Raw genomic sequence first — 22,314 nt, 5'->3', positions numbered from 1 at the left:
GCGCAGCGGCAAACATGTTGCTCTGCTGCCTCGCAGCCCCTGGGCTCTGCCTTGGGTTTGAGTCTGGCTCACTGCCTTTGGCTGTGGGTTTGAGTCTGGCTCGCTCTCTGCGGAATTTGCACGCTCTCCTTGCGTTGTGTGGATTTCCTCCAGCTGCTCCTGTTTCCTCCCACAGCTGCGTGTTGTAGGAGGCGCTGGTGGCTCCGAATAGAACGTAGCATGTCAATACGTGACCAAATGTCTGTGTGGGGCTACCCTGTGATGGACTGTACACTGCCTAGCCTAGTGCCCCAAGCTTCTGGGATGTGCTCCGGACCTCCGGGACCCTGACTTGATCAGACGGTTATCGCTGATGGAAGGATGTGTTAAAGACTGACTGTCACTCTTCATACCAAGTGTGTGAATCCATAAAACTGAAGGATGCCTTGGACAAACGTGATGGCTGGGTAACATGATAAAAATAGTGTACTTACTACTGGGACAGCTGCCAAGGAGGGCTGCGGCTGTATTAGAAGTGCTCTAAAGGGAGTGAACTACATCGCACATGGCGTCAACCTTTTGTATCGTCCAGGTTTCTGAGTCAGCAAAACGTAGGGAGTTTCTCTGAGCGGGGCCCACATCAATTTGGCAGTTTAGTCATAGCTGATGTTGTGTGTGTGTGTGTGTGTGTGTGTGTGTGTGTGTGTGTGTGTGTGTGTGTTTTTTTTTTTCCCCTCTTTTACTTGGAGCAAAGGCTGGGGAAATGTACTGTAGGGAGAGACTTGCTTAGATGTTGTATCCAAGCAACAGAAATGGGGAGAAATTCCTTATTCCTGTTTTCCACAGTGTGCTCGTGGGTGATGGGCACAGTTTCGGGGGGCTCGTCGTTTGCCGGCACAGCGTCGATTGTGAGGACGCAGAGCCCCCGTTCCCCATCGGGTTCTTCCTCGCGGAGATGCGCCGCAAGTTTGGGATATGGATGGGGAGGGGACGCGTTTGTCCGGCCGTTCAAGGATGCTCGTGGTAACACCGGGTGCTTGTTGTGGTCCAGCAGGTGCTTAACACAATGTCCTGGGTGCGTGGAGAACAATGCGGCCGTGCATCTGCCTTGCTGGAAAGGAGCTCCGCTGAGATTGACAAACAGAAAGGCATTGGAGGGGCTAGACTGCCCTCTGTTGGTCACAGCTAATATTGCACATGTTGAAGACTGGAAATTTCTGTCCTCCTTGTCTTGAGCTGTGGGAATTTGCAGCCCCACTTGGGACAAGCGGTTGTTGACGACGGATGGGTGTACCCATTTGTCTGTCCTTATGGGTCTGTCCTTCATATGAATGTGATGCCATCACAAATGCCTTCTTTCGGCACAGTGAAGGCTACTGAAAGGTGTCCTGCTTGTCGCGCTAGCTTGTGCGCGTCCTCCTGAAACCCCGACCCGGCCCTTGACATTGGCAGCCTTTTTCTGACAGCTGCTGCTGCGCTGCACATCTCGGCACATTCCTGTCCCGAGAGGAGGCCTGCCGTTGTGTATTTTGTTCAGTCCGCTTCGAGCCTTTTCACCTGTAATGTGAGCGAACAAGTTTGTTGCATTTTGAAATTCACCACGTTGAAAACGGGTGTTGAGCTCTGATGGTGTTTCTGCTCTTCTCCTTCCTCCCTGAAGTGGTGGAGGCTAGAAACCTGATCCCCATGGACCCCAATGGGCTCTCAGACCCCTACGTCAAGCTGAAGCTCATCCCGGACCCCAAGAATGAGACCAAGCAGAAGACGAGGACCATCCGCTCTTCCCTCAATCCCACCTGGAACGAGTCATTCACCTTGTGAGTGGGCTGGTACCGGACATGGTTCGGGTCCCTGAATGCCTGGCTGGTTGGTTTTACCATATTCACAGAGTGCTTTTTCCGAGTTATTCTCTGTGTTCTTTCTTGGCCTGTTTTACCCACGGGGAGTGCTTCACGTTCTGTGCTGTGTGTGCGTGTCCACAGCAAGCTGAAGGCTTCGGACAAGGACCGGCGGCTGTCGGTGGAGGTGTGGGACTGGGACCGGACCACGAGGAACGACTTCATGGGCTCCATGTCCTTTGGAGTGTCGGAGCTGATAAAATCCCCCGTGTGTGGCTGGTGAGACCTGCGATGTATCACGGATGCTGCAGGGATGTCATTCATGACGCCCTTCACAACACCCTCCGTGACGTCATCACTCGTGTGGGCAGCAGATGCCTTGCCTGAGTGGCTCGCGCTTTTCAACTTTCACACATCTCTCTCTGTAATATTTTATTAATGAATTTGTTTGAGTTCGCCGCTCCTACAGCAGCAGTCCTCCCTTAAGGGTTCAGAACCAGAAGCGCTCTCACGTAAGAACTACGCACAGCCGCGTCACCTGTGCGGGAGGCGTCGCTCGACTCGGTCGGCTGGGTGACTCGGCGGTGACTTTTACGTCCGTTACAAGAAAATAGTTTCCAGTGCGGCGAACCAGGCTTTAACATCATCTGTCAACATGTGATGGTCGTTTCAATATGACCGTCTCGATGTTTCAACTCGACCGTTTGTCGCCTCTTCTGGTTGTTGTGACCAAGCTGGCGTTCATTCACCGTTTAAAGGTGCGGCAGCCACTGCTTGTTGTCAACAGTAAGCAACACAGTGAGCTAAACAAATCTGAGCCAGAGAGCTTCCTTCAGCAGTGGTGTGGTGTCACCATGAAACGATCAAGCGACGCTAGACTGGCTGCCTTGCTTCAGGGTTCCGACTGATAATACTGCGCCTTGTTTTCCTGATTTGTAACTATAACGCCACAGGTTCGAGTCCCCACAGGAGAACAGCTCTTGTATCCTTAAGCAGGACCTAACCTCTGTCACTTGATTAAAATGTATCCAGCTCTACAAGTGGCTCATGTAAATACATGAATATGCATTTTATGAATCTGCTGAGCAGGCTAATGAGAGGATGTGATGAATAATTCCTGGCTGCCTGCATCTCAGGTACAAGATGCTGAACCAGGAGGAGGGCGAGTACTACAACGTGCCCATTCCCGACGTGAACGACGGCAATTTGGAGCTGAGGCAGAAGTTTGAGGTGAGAACCTCGGCCGCTCACCGCGAACATGACCTGTCGTAATAACGGATGACGTCCTGTGATGCAAAAACGTGAGCGATTCTCGGCCTCTGATTCGTTGAGCTCTGAATTCTGAGGGAGACCCGCCAAAGTGTCCTAGACGCCGAGCGCTTGACTAGACACAGTCCCGGTGTGTCTTTGACTCTTTCCTCTGTGCACTTGTGCCCTCCACTTGTTAGCAGTGTGCTGAAGGGCCGTCGCCACCTCCACGTGGAAACCTTTGTAAAGGTTTTAATGGGAGGAAACCGGAGTGCCCAGAGGAAACTGACACAGAAACTGGGAGAACCTGCAAACTCAACACAGGCTGACCAGGGATCCTCCTCCGGTGCTGTCCAGGAGCTGGGAGACTACAGCACTACTTGCTGTATCGCCGTTTTGCCGTACCAGTTTTAGTCCCATTATTGTTGTGGCCTCACTGAAACGTTGTCAAAGTCCTCGCAGCGGACCAGCATTGTCACACGTGGGCCACCTTTCACCGTGGGTCTTATTCCACTTCAGGAAAAGAGGAGCGCATCTCCTCATCTACATGCTTTTGTCACACACACAACGTATTACTGATATTTCACCCCTCCCCCAATCCTTTCTGAGGACCCTTGTTGTCCTTGAGCTGTTGAGGTGGTGCGCCTTTCAGGATACTACCCCGTGGTGACCATGGAAACCAGGCCAGACACATAAAGCAATGTGAAGACATCGGGTGCCATCTTGTGCTAAATTTCTCGCTGACTGCAGGAACACGGCGTCTTTGTGAGAGTTGCTTCTGGATGGTCCATGGTATTGCTGGTGAAGCCTTTCAGAACCAACTGGTAGAGGGTGTCAGACAAAACATGGTATATTCCAGTATTCCTGTGAGCGTACGCATCCCTCAAACTCATTTTCCTCTTTTGTTTCGAACCCAGTAAATGACATATAATGTACATTTTGCATTTCGCTGAGCTGAAGCCCTCAAAGCAGGTGCTGAGGTGTAGAACGCTGTGTCTATCAGTTTGACGTTGTGTGTCAGCATGGTCCTGGGACTCTGTGATGTCACAAACGTCTCTCTCTCTGTCTCTCTCTCTCTCTGTTCCCTGATTTCTGGGCTTGTGGACCCCTCTCTTATGGTCTGTCCTCCTATCCCCCATCCCCTCCTCTCTCCTGTCTCTTCTAGGCCTGCCAAAACACTCTGCAGTTCCTCAAGGTAGCTCTGCCTGTTCCCTGACACCCCCTCTGTGGCCCTCCTCTCTTGTCTCGCCTCTTTCTTTGTCCCTCATTCATGCACAAGGCTACAGCTCTGAATACGCGGTTGAAGCTCTAAAGAGAAACAGTTATTTGCACGTCGAACGCTGGCATGTGTGCTTAATGCAACGTACGAATAAAACCAAGAACCTGAGAATATCCGCTTCAAAATAAGGGAAGCGATGGAGATGGAAACACATGCGATAGGTGTTTTCGTACCATCATTTATCGTACCCCTCCCTCGCTCCCCTTACCCTCTCCCTTTCTCGTCTCTATTCCTTTCCCCTCTTTTTCTCCATCTTTCTCCTGCTCTCCTCGCCTGCCCTCTCAAGTCCCCGTTTTGTCCTCGACCGCTGTTTGCGTGTAATTAATTCTTGGCGGTGACGACATGGCCCCGTGTGTCAGCAGACGAGATGACTGTGTTTCTCATGTTCTTATGTTCGTCATGCATGCGGGCACACGCACGAGCGCACAAGCGCATAAACGCGCGCAGCCTCGTGTGTCCACCCCACCACGCCCCCATGTTTGGGAGTCCCACCACTTCTCCTACTTCTACTGGTCCGCTGCAAGCCCGGGCTGTAGAAGTCCATGTGTTCCGCCCCAGAACGCCTGTGTCGAGAGCCTGGTGAAGGGGCACCGGTTTCCCCGCCCGGTGGCTCAAGTGCAATTCGCGTAGTTCTCCGCTCTCAGTCCAGGTGACCGTGTGTGCGTCGCTTTTCTTTAAACTCTCCTTGTAATTGTTGATCCCTGACTGAGCTGCTTGTTGAGTGGAGGGTGCCGTTCGGAGCACATTGACCTCAACGAGATGCTCAAGTCCAACTTGCTTTAAGTTCAACTTGTTTTAGTCAAGAAAACAATTGAAGTGCTGCAGACCAGTTTGCCCATTTTTTCATGAATTGGTGCCAAAGTGACGTGTAGGAGTGACTCGTGTGGATTTTTCAGCTGTTCGAAGCCCAGGAAGATGGAATGCCGTGCGTGCGCACACACACGCGCGCTATCTGAACCGCTTGTCCCATATGGGGTCGCGGGGAGCCGGAGCCTAACCCGGCAACACAGGGCACAAGGCTGGAGGGGGAGGGGACACACCCAAGACGGGACGCCAGTCCATCGCAAGGCACCCCAAGTGGGACTCGAACCCCAGACCCACCGGAGAGCAGGACCCGGTCCAACCCACTGCTCCACTGCTCCACTGCACCACCGCACCACGGCCGTGTGTGCAGTGAAAAGGAAATACGCATATTGCCGCTGGGGTCTGTCCTTGAACAACTCAAACAACAAACAGCTCAACGAAAGCTAATTAATTACAAGTTCACTTGAAACAAATGATGGACCTTTTGTTTCCATGAGCTCAGTCGCTCGCTGGCCGTTAGTGAGTGCTGGTGGTGGCGCCATCTCACGTGTCCAGCAGGTGGCAGCACTGGGCTCGAGACGGTGCTCCAGGTGGCCTGCGAGCTCTTCTCCACACACACTCTGTCCAGAGTAATAAGCCGGAGGAGACCCACTAAAGGGCGCTCTCCTTTAATAATGCCTGAGAGCAGCTGTGCCTGCTGAAGGTGGAACACCTGTCGTCTCGAGGAGGGGAGCAAAAAGACGACATGAGACTCGTGCGTTTAGCCCCAGGCTCCCTGGCATTCGGAGTGTGCAGCGTGGGGGTGGGGGAGAGATCCCGTGGAGGTCTGGGGGGGACGAAAAAGGCGTTTAAGATCATGTGCGTCTTTCTGTCTGTCAGCACAGATTAGCTGGAGCGCAGGCTTCACTTTAGCTTCCTCTCGGGACCCCTCCTGTCCAGCCCAGGGACGAGTCCTTCCTCTTCCTTCAGGACGTACAAAACCACGTTATTTTCACTAACTAGCGTACAGCCGATGCCGTCACCCAAGCCAGCGTACAACAGGTCACCGGTGAGAACAAGGGGGTGAGGAAGAGTGACAAGGGCACAGCGGAAGTGTCTCTACAGGGTACCAGATGCAGGCTGTCGACGGAAGCCCTCGTGAACAGCAGGGGGCGGCGGTGCAAAGCAGTTAATTAAAGCTAATTTAGTCATTCCTGATTGGCCGGCCTCCAGCTCCGCCTCCACACACAGCAAAGGGCTGCAGCTGAGTTACTGCACCTCCTGGTTCTGGAACACATGCCACACTGCCTTGAAACTTTATTTGGTTTTCACACCCTCCTTTTTTCATTTGTTTCGCTTCCACCGCTCTGTTGTGACCCTGTGCTTCTGGATGTGTGCGGATGCAAAAAAAAAAAAAGACACTGTATTCCCCCAGCAGTGTGGTCTGATTTGTGCTTCACACCACGCTGTCGCAGAAAGCCAGGCTCGGCCCTGGCAAGAAGGTGATCACGCCCTCGGACGACCGGAGGTTCAGCCTGCCCTTCAACAACATGGATCGCGTCCACCTCTCCGACTTCAACTTCCTGGCACTGCTGGGCAAGGGCAGTTTCGGCAAGGTGAGCGGCGCCGAGCGAGGAGGTCCCGGACCTTCTCCCATCCCTGTCCACCTCAGACCTGTGTTTCCTGTCACGTGCAGCCTAAACCTAGCAGACCCCATTTCCCCGAGTCGCTTTCAACATTGTTTTTACACCTCGGCCGCTGATCGGGCTGTATGGGATTTCGGACAGTTCAGGCCGATCGAGTTACGTGTGCAGCTCAAGGATGTGAAGGCAGGACTCTGAGCACCTGTCCAGCTCTTTAACCGCTGTGCTGCCTCATGTCCATGCTGATGTCACCCCTGAACCTCCTCCACAGGTGATGCTGGCAGAGATGAAATCCACAGAGGAGCTGTACGCCATCAAGATCCTGAAGAAGGATGTGGTGATCCAGGACGATGACGTCGAGTGCACCATGGTAGAGAAGAGGGTGCTGGCGCTGCGAGACAAGCCACCTTTCCTCACCCAGTTGCATTCCTGCTTCCAGACTGTGGTGAGTGCGCGTGTGTGTGTGTGTGTGTGTGTGTGTGTGTGTGTGTGTGCGTGTGCGTGTGCGCGCGCGTGCATATGCTCTGGTCTGGAAAGGGCTGCCTCTGCTGTTGTCCTTCTCGAGGAAGCCTGGCAGGCACTGCTCAGATGTGCAGGGAAGTTGTGAGAACTTGGGAGAGGAGGACCTCTGATGGTGTCGGGGGAGCTGGTACCGTACTTATTAGAGCTGCCTCCTTTGGACGCAAAGGTCGCAGGTTTGAGTCCCACTTTCAGCTGTAGTACCCTTGAGCAAGGTACTTACCCTAAATTGCTCCAGTAAAGAATTACCTAGCCGTAGTAATGGGTAAATAATTCTAAGTAGCTGAAGTTTGGAGAAAAGCGTCAGATAAATGTGTATAAATGTGTCCCAAGGTACAGTGTTCAGGCTTTGTCGCAGTTCCCAAATTTTCGGTACTCTTCTCTCAGGATGAGGTTGGAGACTATTTCGTCAAAGCGAGCATGAATGTGGAATTCACGCAGCGCAGTGACAGGCAGTAGAACGTGCGCTAACCCCTCCTCTGTATCGCAGGACCGCCTCTATTTCGTCATGGAGTACATCAACGGCGGTGACCTCATGTACCACATCCAGCAAGTGGGCAAATTCAAAGAGCCACAGGCAGTGTAAGAAAGTGCCTTTTACCAGAAAGCCCCACCTATAACGCAGTTCCAGCCTGGAGTTAGTGAATCTTCTCCAGGTGAAGCGTGCTGACAAAGTGTTTGTCGCCAACGTTGCGGACAGTGTCATTCACGCGTTCCCCATCCCTCCCCGCCCTACTTGTCACCGCAGGTTCTACGCGGCAGAGGTCGCCATCGGCCTCTTTTTCCTGCACAGGAGGGGCATCATTTACAGGTGAGAGGGCGAACCTGGGCGCTGAAGCGGCCCGCTGCTTCTCATGGAAGACTGTCCTTTTCTGGCAGCTTCCTTAGTTTGTATGAAAAAGTAACGTGCGGCAAAAGTAAGATACAGTTGTGCGTACCATGCGGCACGGGTGTCCCCCCGCTGCCGAGCTTGTGCCTGACTACCGTCCCTACGTCATCCCGACAGAGACCTGAAGCTGGACAACGTAATGCTGGACTCGGAGGGCCACATCAAGATCGCCGACTTTGGCATGTGCAAGGAGAGCATCTACGAGGGTGTGACGACGCGCACCTTCTGCGGGACACCGGATTATATCGCTCCCGAGGTAAGTGTCCCGGGGACTGTTCTCTATGCGGGCGGTGGCTCCGCTGGTGGCCGTCAGCCTGCATCTTTGCCATACTGAGACGTGAGGACACACTCCTCACATCACATGAATTGAATGTGCCCATTGCGCCATCTCGTGGCCGCAAATGACACTGCGCCAGTCCCAGATCATCTTTTCCGAGCGATGGCACCCTCAGGTCATACATCCTGCTCAGTGGCGCTCCTAGCCAGTTTTCTGTTGGAGCCATGTCCCCAACAACTATTAGTCTGTGTAATATTAATGTAATATTACTAATAAAGCAGCTTATGACTCAGACCAGTCAAACACATCGGCTGAGGAAAACCAGTCATGTACTGGATGGCAGGTGACTACTGACGTAAAGCAGACGGTGACTCTTATGTTTGTTTATACGTTTAGCTTAATCATTAATCATGCGTGTGTCCCAGTACAAATGAGGACATTTGTCAAGAAAACTATTATGTCTCTGCTGCGGAAATTAATACTTTTGGACAAAAAATTATGTAGGTGAATAAGGCGATCGAGGCAAGGAAAAATTAGTGACGTGGGCGCTGTCAGCTGCGCCTTTGCTGAAAACCAGTGCCCCGAAGAGTTAACCAGAGAAATGCGCACACTTCTGTGTGTCAGTGTGAGAAATCCTCAGCCTCCCTGCTCCCTGCCTACTTGTGTCAGGCGCAGATGGCACGCGCCCATCGCCCGACCATCCTTACCTCCATCGCTTGGCTGTAGTGGGGAAGACCAGTAGCGCTCCAGCACAACCGCATGCACAGTCGTGTGAAGCACCAGGCCTTTACATTCACAGAGAAATGCACCAGTCTTTTCTGGAAATTTCTGTCTGCTCATTGTGGACTCATGGCTTCTCTCTGTAGCCAAGACAGGTGTCTTTAACATAATGTTGTACAGGATCACTACAAGGGTTTCTGGGAGTTCTGGAACCCTCCTTGCTGCTGATGTCCCTATGTAGCTGTCCACACTGTGTCACCTGCAGCATCTCTCTGATTCTGCCATGTTATTAACGGTATTGCTCTTCATTTAGCTGACACCTTTATCGAAGGCAACTTGAAGGAACAGTAAGGTACGGTAGAAAGAAGGTAATTGTGGTACATCTTTTGAAAAATCCGAATTAGCCAGTTTTGCCTGATTGATTTTTACTAAAGACTTGAAACTGCAGCCTTTGGGCCAGGACTCCACCTCCTCAACCGCTGCACCACCTGCTGAGCCAAGTCCTCAGTGTGTGCCGTGGCACAGTCTAGTTGGAACCCGGGGCCCCGGTGCTTTTAACGCAGCGTTGTGACGGTGATCAGTCAGTGCCATGGTGAAGCAGTTAAATGAAACATGTGGGGACACACAGAGTCCTCCCTTCACCCCGTCACAGCGCTGCTGTTCACCCCCGCTCGCGTAAACGGCACCTGCCCTGTTCTGCCTGCAGCTGCTTCGCCGCAGCGTTCCGGCTTCGCTCCGGTCCACCGCTCACCCTCGCACCCGGGCCCCGCAGGGGTGTTTGCTCTTCCAGCCTCTCGGAAGATCGCTCCAGCAGTGTTTGGCTCAGCTGTTCACCGAAGGGCTTTTGAAACAGGGTTTGCATGAAACAGATAAATAAGTAGGGCCAGGCAAGCAAACAAAAGGCATTTTGTGTTAGTTGTTACTTTGCTCAGTTTTGTGTGTGTGTGTGTGTGTGTGTGTGTGTGTGTGTGTGAGAGAGAGAGAGAGAGAGAGAGAGAAACATGTCCCCTGACAGTAAACCCAAAAAAAAATTGGCATCGCTATGAGGTAAAACAGAATAAACGGAGAGTCCCCAGATGTTTGGCAGCATGGTGGTACAGCGAGTAGCGCTGCTGTCTCAGAGCACCTGGGAGGTGCAAAAGGATGTGGGTTCGATCCCCGCTCAGTCTGTATGGAGTTTGCGTGTTCTCCCTGTGTCTGTGTGGGTTTCCTCTGGGTGCTCTGGTTTTCCCTGCACTCCAACGACGTACTGTTCAGGTTCACCCATACTGTGTGAGAGACAGAGTGTGTTCCACCGATGTACAGATGAGTGACCCAGCGTAAGTAGTGTATGTAGCAGTGTAAGTCACCTTGGTGAATAAGGTGTGTGGGCTGATAACACTACATAGAGTTCATTGGGAGTCACTTTGGAGAAAAGCATCTGCTAAATAAATAAATGTAAATATTTCATATGTTATCAACTTTCTGATGTTTTTCTGACCTTCGCTCCGTGGGTCAAGAATAATTCCTTTCACCGCACTTTTTTTCCGCAGCGGTGAGCAGTAAGTAAACAGACGTGTTTGAAATAGTCCCTGGCAGAACAGTGAGGGGATCTCCTGGACGGCCTGTAAGGGTTTCACCAGCTTATAGGTCCATCTCTTAACCGCGATGCTACCTTCTGCTGCACTGGATACATGACTTACCGCGGGTCCTGAGTTGTTTGCACTCCATCTCTCTCTTTGTACAAGAAACACTAACTCCATTTTTCCATAATTAATAAGCGTTCCTCTGGGAAGTGAGGCAGAAAATAAATGTAAGTTGCTAAGTGGAACAGATTGCCAAACGTCTGCAAGTCTCAGTGGGATGTTTGTGAGCGTCCTGAAGGAACCTCCTCGACTGAGTGTGTGATGGCCTCGCACTGTATTATTTCCGATTAGGGGCCATGTGTGAGAGTGCGTGTGAGCAAGTGAGAGAGAGAGAGAAGATGTGTATGTCCGCTGCGTGGACAGTGGTGTCTGATCCTCACGCCCCCACCTGTGTCCCCGGGCAGATCATCGCGTACCAACCTTACGGGCGCTCCGTGGACTGGTGGGCCTACGGTGTGCTGCTCTATGAGATGCTGGCAGGACAGGTAGGCGTAGCCCTTCATACTTCACGCACGGCTTTGTGGGACTCATGCTATCAGGTTTTGTCCCAGCTGTCCACGCAGTTGGGGCCGTTTTTGCAAAGTGGCTCTTCTCGTGTAACGGTTTCCTTTGCTCCGCCTCTCGTCACCCAAAGCCCCCCTTTGACGGCGAAGACGAGGACGAGCTCTTCCAGTCCATCATGGAGCACAACGTGTCTTATCCCAAATCCATGTCCAAGGAGGCCGTGTCCATCTGCAAGGGCGTGAGTGATTTCAATGGTGCCGTTGAGTGAGGCGGCGACTCGTCCTCGGTCCAGTCTGGCGAATTGCGGGTTGCGCTGTCACACATCTGAGGCCTTCAGGAGCCGAACCGAGAAGCATTGCTTTAGTCCATCACGCTCCCACCGCCGCTGCCTTTCATACTGACACGAAATGATGTCCTCAGTGCTTTCCCGGGGGGAAGACCGGTCCTTGTGTGCCCGTCTCGCGCATTAATTCACGTTTAACATTTTCCTTCGGAACATCTCGATCTTTCACCATCACACTGAATTCTGGGAAACAAAGCAGCAAAGTGCTTCCAGACACATGTAATTGGGCTGCTTCTCAATCTCCTTTCGTGGAAACATGTTTTTCAAGGGATAAATACCGAGCACGAACAGGACAAAAGCGTTTTTCCGTTTGTTGTCGTAATTGCATCTGCACACTCTATGTGCTTTTATGTTCTAAATTTGGAAGGAACATTTTTAGCAAAGTGGCACCCATGAAGTACATCTCTTAGCGACAGACTTGCCTTTGGTGCAGTAATAGAAATGATTGTGCAGGGACAGAATTATTTCATTTGGCAAAAATAGTTTTGAGATGTTAGCCATTATGGGTTTGCGCAGTTAAAACATTTTTAAGTTCTATTTTATTTTTGTAGTTTCAGGCACCATGTCATGCAGTTAAGGACACTAGTAACACAGATGAATTCCATGACCTCGGACTGTTCGTAGTGTCATGACTAATGACATGTGCTCGTGTCTCCTGCACCTCCCGTTTGTGCTGCCGAATTCCGCTGGCCGTCTGACCTTCGCAGCTCATGACTAAACACCCGTCGAAGCGCCTCGGCTGTGGCCCCGAGGGCGAACGGGACATCCGAGACCACGCCTTCTTCCGCCGCATCGACTGGGAGCGGCTCCAGAACCGTGAGATCCAGCCGCCCTTCAAGCCGAAAGTGGTGAGTGCCTTGGCCGCCCTGCGCGAGACGAGAGCTGGGGCCCCCGGAGTCAGCAGGTGTGAAAAGCGGGATGACTGTGAGCTGGTTGCGCTGGGTGCTCGCTGTGGGACGCATGTTGTTGATGGGTGTTGTGTCCCATCCCCGGCCGCTCACAGCGTTATAGCAGGAAGAGAGGGCCAGAACCCTGGGATTCTGTGGCCTTGGCTTGCGTCATTGCCGCATCGTGTTGTGGTGCAGCGGTTAGCACACGTGTGTCCCGGCTCATGGAGCGTGGGTCCGAACCCAACTCAGTCTCTGCGAGCTTTTCACGCTCTCCTCATGTTTCTCTGGGTGCTCCTGTTTTCTCCCATTGTCTGAAGACATATGCTTACGGTGAATGAGTGACTCTAAATTGCCCATAGTGTCTGTGTGTGTGTGTGTGTGTGTGTGTGTGTGTGTGTGTGTGTGTGTGTGTGTGTGTGTGTGGGACGGAGGGACTGGGTTCCTGTCCAGGGTGGATACAAGTTGTCAGTGATAACAGATTGAGGCGCATGAATGCACTCACGTTCTGGCACGGTCCCACGTGTGTCACCCTCTACTTCTCTCTCTTCTCTCCGCAGTGTGGCAAAGGGGCAGAAAACTTTGACCGGTTCTTCACGCGCACCCAGCCCGTGCTCACACCGCCCGACCAGCTGGTCATCACCAACATCGACCAGAGCGAGTTCGCCGGCTTCTCCTACGTCAACCCCCAGTTTTTGCACCCTTCCCAGCAGAGCGTGGTATGAGCCCCGGAGAACACCGCAGCGTCCATCCGTCCAGATGGCGGAGAAGTGGCCTGTATCTCTAATAATAGCCTACGTGCGTTGTGGCCAAATCTGGCTTCTGACCGCTCATTTGTGAGTCAAGCAACAAAATCCATAGGAGAAAATAAATGTACCTGCAGTTTTACCTTGTGCCCGAGACACTAGATTAACAAGCAGCAGACAAGATGGCCGGGCCGTAGCACGCGGTCGGTCTCGGCCTGGTTGAAGGAAGCCCTGGACAAGAAGAGAGTGCCACCACCTGTCTGCTTTGTGTGCCTCTACAGCAGAGGGAATTACAGAGAATCGGAGAGGATCGAAGGGGATCACTGGTTCGAGAAGAGACTCCCTGGTGCCGGAGAGGCCACCACATACTTACTGCGCCACCAACATCCAAGACCTTGGAATTACAGGGTTCTCACTGTTTTCTAATTAAAAATGAGATATTCACCTGTATTTATGGTTATGTTTTGTACCTGTCACCATGTCAAATAATGGGATGAAACGCCTTTGGATACACGTTTAAAACCCAGAATCTCCGAATGCAGCCTAATGAAAGGACACTTTATTTTGCTGGTTCTGTAAACCCTCTGATTCTAAGGTCTCAATTCCAGTTACTTTGTCTGAAGTTTTTCCACTTACTTTAAGAAATGTGTGTGGAATCGTGTCGTTCTCAGTCTGCTATCGCATTGAATAATTTTATATACTGGATAAAGATGTACCATTTACAGCAAATTGGGCAAAAGGCTTATTTTATCGTAAATAAAATTCATTTATATACAATATGAAAAATATATCTGAATATATATATATAGAATAAAATTAAGAAATATTTGTAAGGAGTACCGAAGAAGGAAGAACATTGTTCTCCGTTTGGAAAGTAAGGTTTTATTATGTCCTTTTTCTCGCGAAAGCGTGCTGCTTTGTTGAAGATGAATGTTCATTATGAAGACAGTTTGTCCACCATGCAATTTTCTGTTGCATGCTTGCATTCTGAGTTAATGCGCATTTCCTCCTGGCATGAAATATAATGTTACTGTAAACATTCAAGGTCGGCTATGATATTGTTTCATTCAGTATTGTGTCCTCTTTATGAACTCTTTCTAACATCAATGTTAAACGATAACGATTGTTGTGATTTATTATTTCCGGACAGATTTTTTTTTACATCTTTCATTTTGATGTTATAGCAAACCTTACCCCACATTAACAATCAGCGAACGCTGTTATTTAGTACAATATGTTGAATATATTGTACGTATCAAAAGTTGTCTCAGAAAATATAGCAATTTGTAGTTTTATATCAAGGACTGAACTTGCTTTTATTATACTGCGTGGTAAAACATGTCCATTAAAGGCAAGAGCACAGGAAGGGCCCACGAGGGTGTTAGTGGTCAGCGGGCGTCTGCTTGTGCTGTTTGGTTTTTTTGGACATGTTTTGCTCTGACTGCATCCTATGAGCTAAAAATGGACCTTAATCTTACCTGTGACTCAGTACACTTTTGCTGTCTTTATTTGCATGCTGCGGGTTCTTATTGTTCACATTTACTCCAGGTTTAGCACTGGCACAGCCGTGCTTCATTCATTGTGTTCAGGGCTTATCTGTACTGATAGCAGACTGTCAAAAGCGCAGATAAACAGACTCGCACCCAATAAAGTTTGGCAGATGTCATTCCAGTACGGGAACTGCTGTTGTACCTTTCAGCATGTATAGCAGTGTGTGTTCCACGAGAAAACATCGCCTGTGCTGTACGGAGTGTACGCTACCTGTCTTCGCTGCCGGATCTTCGAGGTCCTGGAAAACACGTGTGCCACGTATCCATCGCTCTTCCCGTCCTCATGTCCCTCCGTAAAACGTGTAGGTTTTGGAAGTATGCTTTTCTAGATGCTACGTCACACATAGTGAATTACCGGTTGTCCCTTCAGCTGTACGCTGTACTGCTGTACATGGATGTAGGTTTTATTACTGTTTGACTGAACACACTCTGGGCAGTGCTGCACGTTGCTTTCTTGTCTGGTCTCCACCTGCGTCAATCGTGTTTTCTGTATGGAACCCAATTCTCATCGCTGCGTTACACTACACTTCACCAGTGTACTGCGGCGGTAATCCTCAGAAGGAAACCCGATCACCCGGGGGGGGCGGGGCGGGCGGGAACAAATGAGATTTAAGGAGACGCATTAAAATTGTTTTATAACAGGGTAATGGGAAGTCCTTATCTTCGTCTAATAATTACACAGTTATGCAGCAGGTGGAGTAATTATTGCTCGCAGTATCTTCTTTCCAGTGGGCAATTTCTCTCCGGGAGTTCTAATGAATGCCTCTTTCTCCTGAAGCTGGCCGCCGGTTATTCTCAGGCCACTAACCAAGATGAAGAGAGCGCTCCGAGCCCTGGACCAGCTTTTCGTTCTGTAGGACGGAAGCTGAGATGTCTACTGCTGGAGTTAAGTGGTCTGTGGAGAGCTTGTCTCAGAGTCCATCCAGTTTCCAAGGTAACCACGGTTAGCGGGCCCTAGTTGGGTACCAACCCCAGAATTGTTTAAATGTGATGATTTTCAGTCCCTCGCCCAAAAACGGCTGTGCTTCCAGGGGGTACATTAACTGATGGCACATGCAAGCTTGTGGTTCTCTGCGGGACACGGAGCATCCATCTGAGAGCTTTGTCTGCTCAGTGGGTTTGCTTCATGTCAGATCCTGGTCGCAAGACCAGACCTTGCCAAAGCCACGACTAGGGATGGACTCACTGGTAAGCGATGCACTTCAATGCAGCTTTCTCTGCCGACGGCTCCTAAAGCGGCTGGCTGGACTCCATGACTGCTGACCCCGTTTCGCTCCTTTGGTATCGCACTTTGCTCAAGGCCCCTCGCTCTCCTCGTCCTCTGCTGGGCCCCCCCTTATGTGTCTTTTGAACAGCACGGTGCACAGTTAGAGGTACCATATTTTCAAGCAGTGTCCAGCTTGCTGTGAACATTAACAGAATCGCGGCAGATCTTGTCATTCTCCTATCGAAAGGTGGGGACGCCACTGCCGAGCGGGATTTTCAGCAAGACGGGTTCCATGACCACCGACTCTAGGTAGGGTTACTCCGCATCTCAGGGCAAAAGTGCGGACGGTTATTCCCCAGCTTACACACAGGTAACAGAAAAGATGGCCTTACACTCCCCTGATGGGCCTCGGTCTCTCTGCTCGATCATCTGAGCCCATTCTCAGTAATAATGCGAAAAGCGTTTCCAACTTTCTGCGGCGGCTCCGCTGGCAAATACAAGAACGACGGAATAATAACAGCTATATAAGGGAGAAGAAGAGGTGGAAAAAACGAACGTGATAAAAACCTTCACGGGGCATCAGTCCCTGCGTTTCAGCTGTGATCTCAAAGCGCTTTAAAGAAGCGTCACCGAACGCAGCGCCGAGAGTCAGCGTCCAGGGAACTGATCTTATTCACGACGTAAACCTGCTAAATACGTATTAACTATGATGAAGGTTAGAAATCTCCTTGTGATTAAAGCGGTGGAATCCCTGCAGGTCAGTTTTAATAGAATGATATGTGATGTCCATTTTCCGTACCGATGGCCTCGTGCTCATCGGCCAGGGAGTGCGTGAGTTCCGTCAGGAGCTCTTCCGCACCCTTTCCCTCACGAGCGTGTACTCGCCTCTCGTGGAGACTGTTGACGTGACGCTTTAACGTACATCGTGATGTCCGGCTAAACTGGAAATCCACCCTGTGAAAGGCATTTGGCACAGTAGTGATTTTTTTAAATTTTTGACTGGACGAATATCTCCAGTGCGACTGCTTGTGTTTTTTTTTTTTTACATTTCATTTTTTGGCTGCCTTATATTAATCTTTGAGTTGCGGTGCGATATTCCTGCCCTTTTGATGTTGATACTCATCTTATTTTTCCTTATTTTTCTGCGTCAGATGCTTCAAGGGTTTTGTTTGAAGAGGGTCACAACAGGCCCACGCAGCAGGGTTCGCTTTTCTGTACGTCGTCCATGAGCTCGGTGGCGCCCCCCACTGGTGGGAGGACTGCATTCACAGGACGCGAATGCAGGCTGTATGGGATGAGTGACCCAGTGTAAGTAGTGTATCTAGCAGTGTAAGTCACCGCGGTGAATAAGGTGTGTGGGCTCATAACACTACACAGTATCCATTGTAAGTCGCTTTAGAGAAAAGCATCCGCTAAATAAATAAATGGAAATGTAAATGAGAGCCCGGTGCCGCGGCCCTCGGCACAGTCTCGTGGGTCCCCCTAAGGAAGGACACGGCCCTGTCCCTCGGCGATCGGATGTGAAGGGCGATGGCGGAGTGGCCTTTCCAAGCCTCTTTAAAAGAGCGGGGAAAAAACAAGGAAACGTTGGAGGGATCGGTACAGTCTGATCGCAGAGAGCAGCTGTGCTTCGACAAGCGCCTGTCTGCACCTAAGGCTGGGAAATACCCTCGTGTTTACTGAACTGCGCTTCGCTTTGGAGAAAACATTCTGCTAAAGTGTAAGTGTAAAGTGAAGTAACTAGAATGTTCCGTGTTTCAGAATTAGGGAGCGACCGTTGCACCCCGGGCCTCTCCGCTCGGGCAGAGGGTGCAAGGGAGAGGTGCCCCCGGTGGTGCGCGGTGTAGCCACGCGTGTCCCCGTGGTCTTCTCGGAGCCCGCCAAGCGAGCGGTGCCACCGCCGCCGCGCCACTCCCCATTGGTGCTGAAGTAGCCCCGCCTCCGCGCAGGAAGCCGCTCCCACCGACGTTTTTCTTTCCGCTGCATCTGCGCTCGGCAGCAGCTCTGACTAAGCAATATTTTTGGAAGTATTTCTGAAAATGGGGGCCGAGTAAGAAAGAGAAGCAGTCCCACGCGTTCGCGTGCCGGCGCCCTCCTGTGGTCAGGCGGTGCAGGTGCGGGTGTCCGACAACGCGCAACGGCATGAGCGAGACGGCAAGGGAAGGCGTACATCGCACACGTACTCCGGTAGCTGCGGTGCGAAAAGCCACAGGGCGTCACTTCTCGTTTCCAGCTTGACATCCTGTCCCGGATGAGCATTTTCCCGTACGAACCGCTCGCAGGGCACATTCGACCTTGAGAAGAGCTCTAGCGCTAGACACGCAGCTGAGCCTTAGCGCCTCTCCCAGAGGAGCTTCCGCACACCCGTCGCCTTCTGGCCGCGGGTTCCGGCGCTTCAGTTGTCTGTTACACAACGCAGGCGAAGGAGCGAAGCCTTATTCTTGCTCCGGACGGCGCCGCCAGGGGAGGAGGGAGAGCCAGATGTGGCCCCTCCGCGATCCTCGTTCTCTTCCAGCCTGTCTCTGCACGCGTCCACTGAGCCGTGACTCGCCCTCCCGACGCGTCCCCAAACTTTCCCCGCCGTCTCTCCCACCCCTGGGGATCACGGGCCCGTGGCGGAGGGCCGCGTTTACGTTAAAACCCGGTCCTGACGGGGGACCCTGAGCTCCGGCTCGTCCTGGCGGCCCCCGTTTTCCCGCTCCGGTACGGCGCCGAGGAGGCGGTTCAGCGGCACTCGCGCCCGGCTCCCCTGGGCCTTCCCGCCGTGCCGAACGTTCGCTGTGCGGAACGAGAGAGTGGGCCGAGACGCACGCCTTCTGCGGAGAGCGAAGGGAGCGCTTGGGTCAAAGGTCACACTCTGATGTTTGCCATCTCCCTCATCACTTTTCCACGATTCCGCCTCCCCCCCCCCCCATTTTTTTTTGCTTTTCACGTCCTGCTCCTTTACTCCTACGCCCAGCGGCTGCCAGGCAACCGTTCACATTACTGCCGTCACAGTTGCCTCTGACTGCCACCCAGTCTTACATGATGCTTAAATCCTACAAACTACCGATGCGACGATGCTACGAGGGCTCGTTTTTCGGAACCCCCCCCCCGGTCCCACCGTCCAGATGCTCCAACCACTCCCTTCTGCCGCTCCGGATCTTCTCCTGCTCCACTGGCTTCACAAACTGAGCTCTACTTTGTTATCTTTGCATCATTTTCCAGTCTCATTGTTGTGCTTGAGCTGGTCCATACAGAGATGTTTTCTGAGGGCAGTGCGGTTGTGAAAGCTGCTGCATCGCGAGGTTCGAATTCCACCTCCTGCTGTAGTACCCTTGAGCAAGGTATTCACTCTGAATTGATCCAGTAAAGATCACCCAGCTCTGTGAACGGGTCAGTTACAGCGGTTTGGAGAAAAGCAAGATAAATAAATGTAAATGCGGGGCAGGTTAAGCAGCTGTTCCTTCCCGGTGGGGGGTAACAACCCCCCAGTCCCTGTTCCGGTCACTTCCTGCTTCTGCTCCCCCGCAGCTCAGGCCTCGTACTGCCGGTTCGCCCGTTTCTCCACACCGCTGTGGGGACAAGACTCCGAGTGGGACCGGAGGCCCCCGACACAGCCGACCCGTTGCCTTTCGTCTCCTTCTGACCCACAGAGGTCATTCCCTTCTCCGTCGTCCCGGTTACTGCTCTGACTTCTCGACGACGATCTCGCCCCGAGTCCGAACCCGCAGCCGTAAGACATCGTTTCTGATTTTTCTCCGTGCTTCGGTACGGTATAGAGCCGAGCACCCGGATCCGAGGTACGGGACACAGCAGGGCACAAGATGACCCTCGTCTTGCCACAAATCCTTCGCGTCTTCCTGTTGTTGGGAAAATGCATAAAGAAATATATATATGATGAAAAATGTATGGATAAAGGAAGAGTAGGTAATAAACGTAATGAAACGTGCGGCGACAGCAGTCGCACACTGTGTTCGGGAAGAAAGGTCCAAATACGGACCTTCAGGGCCGTAGGCTGCAGTAAATCACGGGCACCGGAAGGACGCCCTTAAGCCAGCGCGGTGATTTCTAAGCCGGTTCTCGTGCTCTTACACGGGTTTTAGTTCTGTGGCGAATTAGTTTGTTTGCTCGATGTTTCCCCACGCTTAGCCGCGTATTATCCACCCATTCTCAGTCTGCGCACGATTCGCGCTTCATTCCCCTTCATTTTCTGTCTATTTCGCCACGGCTTATTTATTTTAGCAACTCCGCTAAGACACGCTGCTGCTGTGAGTTTTTCTTCCGAACGTCGGACGCTTTGCGCGCTCGAAGTTGCGCCCGCTTCCATTTTGCCGCATTAGTGCGAAATCCCAGGAGCAGCGTAACGAATACCGATAGCGGCTTATGCGTAAAGGCTGCGAGCCGGGGGCCGCCGGCCGGGACGGGCCGGGACGGACTTCGCGGACCCGCCGTGGCCCCGGCCGGTGCAGCCTAAGGAAGGCCAGCTGCCCGTGAAGGAAAGGATAATCAAGCCAGAACATCCTAAGCAGCTGGACAGAAGACGAAGAGAGACGCGGGGAGGGGAGAGCTGCTCGACGTCCCAGCGATCGCGGGCATTTCTGTTGCCGATTCTGCGCCCCGATTGCTTCTCCGCTGCTTTGCCTCTAGGTTTGGCCTCGACGGGGCCTCGTCTCCTGGGGCGCTTCGCCTCCGGCCCACCCGTGTGGCCACACGACGTTCCGCTGACCGACTCGCACACCTTGAGCTTTCATACATGTGTCACAAACGGCTTTAAAATTTGCTTCTGCTGGAAGCCCGAGTCTCTCCGCACTTGCCGGGGTACCTGGCAACAGCTTCCTTTCCATTTGCTGCTCACCTCCGTGTTCTAATACAGATATTTAAAAATCAGGTTACAAAAAAAACGAATGAATAAGTGCATTTAATCAGTCAAGGCAGGCACTTGTCAGATGTGTTCTTTTCACACGAGGCATGTTGATGGAATCGGAGCTGTGGCTGTGTGGGCAGCGCGGCTCTCGCCGGGCGCCATTAGGTGGCGCCGTTGCTCCCGCGCAGGCCTCCTCCGCCACGGCGTCTGCGAAAGGGCCGCCGGTTACCCGCTGAACTTGTGCGGAGCCGCCTGTTCCGAACCCCCGGCGAATTCTCGCGAACGAGGCAACTTTGTGAGGCAAGGCGGCGACGGAATGTCCGAGCGGCCGACGGATGAGCCTCCGCGGCGGGAACGTGGCGGCGCGGCGGTGCCGCAGACGTGCGCCCACGTCTCGAGAACCTTTGACACGCGCCTCGGTGACCCCGTGGCCCGAGGAGCGGCGCAACGGTAGGCGCGCTTTCAAAAGGAAGAGGGGCGAGCGGCTCGGCGCTGCGTCGCACGCAAACGGCAGAATGTGGCACCATTTAGCGGAACGCTGCCTCTTGACTGAGGTGATGTGTGTGCATTTACATGTGGCTCGTAACCATGACAGCAGCAGCAGCAGCAGCATCAGCAGCAGCAGCGCCGGTCTGTGCATTCGCCGCTGTTGGTTGGAAGACACAAAAGAGCAGCCAATCATCAAATCAAGGTGTGTGATGTAACCGGTCATCCGGACGGAGAGGAGAGAAAAACACACGGCGCTTTAATTGCTGTGTTTTCACTGCTCGGTTCATTTACTCAAACAATGATGATGATGACGACCATCATCATCATCATCATCATCATCGTCGTCATTGTAGACCAAGAGCGGGCTGGTCAGACTCCGAGTGCTTTCACATGTCTGCTTGTTCACACAATTGTGTTTCGAGTGGAACCAAATGCACCAAACTGTTGTGGCCAGTTATTATGCGTCTTTTTCTTGATTCCGTCCTCCTAACCCTCACGTATTTGTCCGTAACGTCGAAGGGACGGACGGGCCCGGCTCTCGTAGGACCTCTCTCCGTTTCCCAGCCTGGGGTTCGGGTTGCGCTCCCAACCCCGCGGTGCGTTTCGGGAACGGCCCCCGAGCGCATCGTCCCCGACGACGGCGTCGCCTTCACGGCGGAACCCGGAGAGAACCCGGCGGTGGGAAGTCCCGGCTGAATTCCGCTCCGTGGGCGGTTCCGTTCCAGTTACAGGAGAAGGAGAGCGATGAGATGCCTGGCAGTCCACGCATGGTCTGTCTGGGAAGGTGGCCAAACATCACTTGTAGCTGTGGACGACACGGAAACGCGGCGTGAGCTCGCGGGGCCCTCGGTCCGGGCACCTGGGGCTGCTGGCTTCGGCCCCGGACCGCCACGAGCGATCCGACGATCGATGATCTCACGTAATGTGCGTGCGAGATCGATC

General features: G+C 52.5%; 1 protein-coding gene across 2 annotated transcripts in view; it reads left to right on the top strand.

The window, feature by feature from the left end:
• Positions 1-14,954, top strand: part of LOC108937063 (protein kinase C alpha type-like) — a 59,025-nt gene extending 44,071 nt beyond the window's left edge. Inside the window, exons 6-18 of one of the 2 annotated variants that reach the window (XM_018756816.2) lie at positions 1,640-1,796; positions 1,962-2,096; positions 2,954-3,047; positions 4,231-4,260; positions 6,603-6,743; positions 7,042-7,215; positions 7,780-7,871; positions 8,038-8,100; positions 8,296-8,434; positions 11,205-11,285; positions 11,435-11,542; positions 12,355-12,495; positions 13,095-14,954. In XM_018756816.2, the coding sequence (XP_018612332.1) occupies positions 1,640-1,796; positions 1,962-2,096; positions 2,954-3,047; positions 4,231-4,260; positions 6,603-6,743; positions 7,042-7,215; positions 7,780-7,871; positions 8,038-8,100; positions 8,296-8,434; positions 11,205-11,285; positions 11,435-11,542; positions 12,355-12,495; positions 13,095-13,259 (1,520 nt within the window). In that variant the 3' untranslated portion in view covers positions 13,260-14,954. The remainder of the gene's footprint in view (positions 1-1,639; positions 1,797-1,961; positions 2,097-2,953; positions 3,048-4,230; positions 4,261-6,602; positions 6,744-7,041; positions 7,216-7,779; positions 7,872-8,037; positions 8,101-8,295; positions 8,435-11,204; positions 11,286-11,434; positions 11,543-12,354; positions 12,496-13,094) is intronic. The other variant, XM_018756824.2, reaches the window with a different exon arrangement.
• The last annotated feature ends 7,360 nt before the right edge of the window (positions 14,955-22,314 follow it).

This window comes from Scleropages formosus, chromosome 8, assembly GCF_900964775.1.
Source record: "Scleropages formosus chromosome 8, fSclFor1.1, whole genome shotgun sequence".
NCBI classification, from domain to species: Eukaryota; Metazoa; Chordata; class Actinopteri; order Osteoglossiformes; family Osteoglossidae; genus Scleropages; species Scleropages formosus.
The sequence above is the reverse complement of the archived record's forward strand: the minus strand, read 5'-3'. Positions and strand labels throughout refer to the sequence as shown.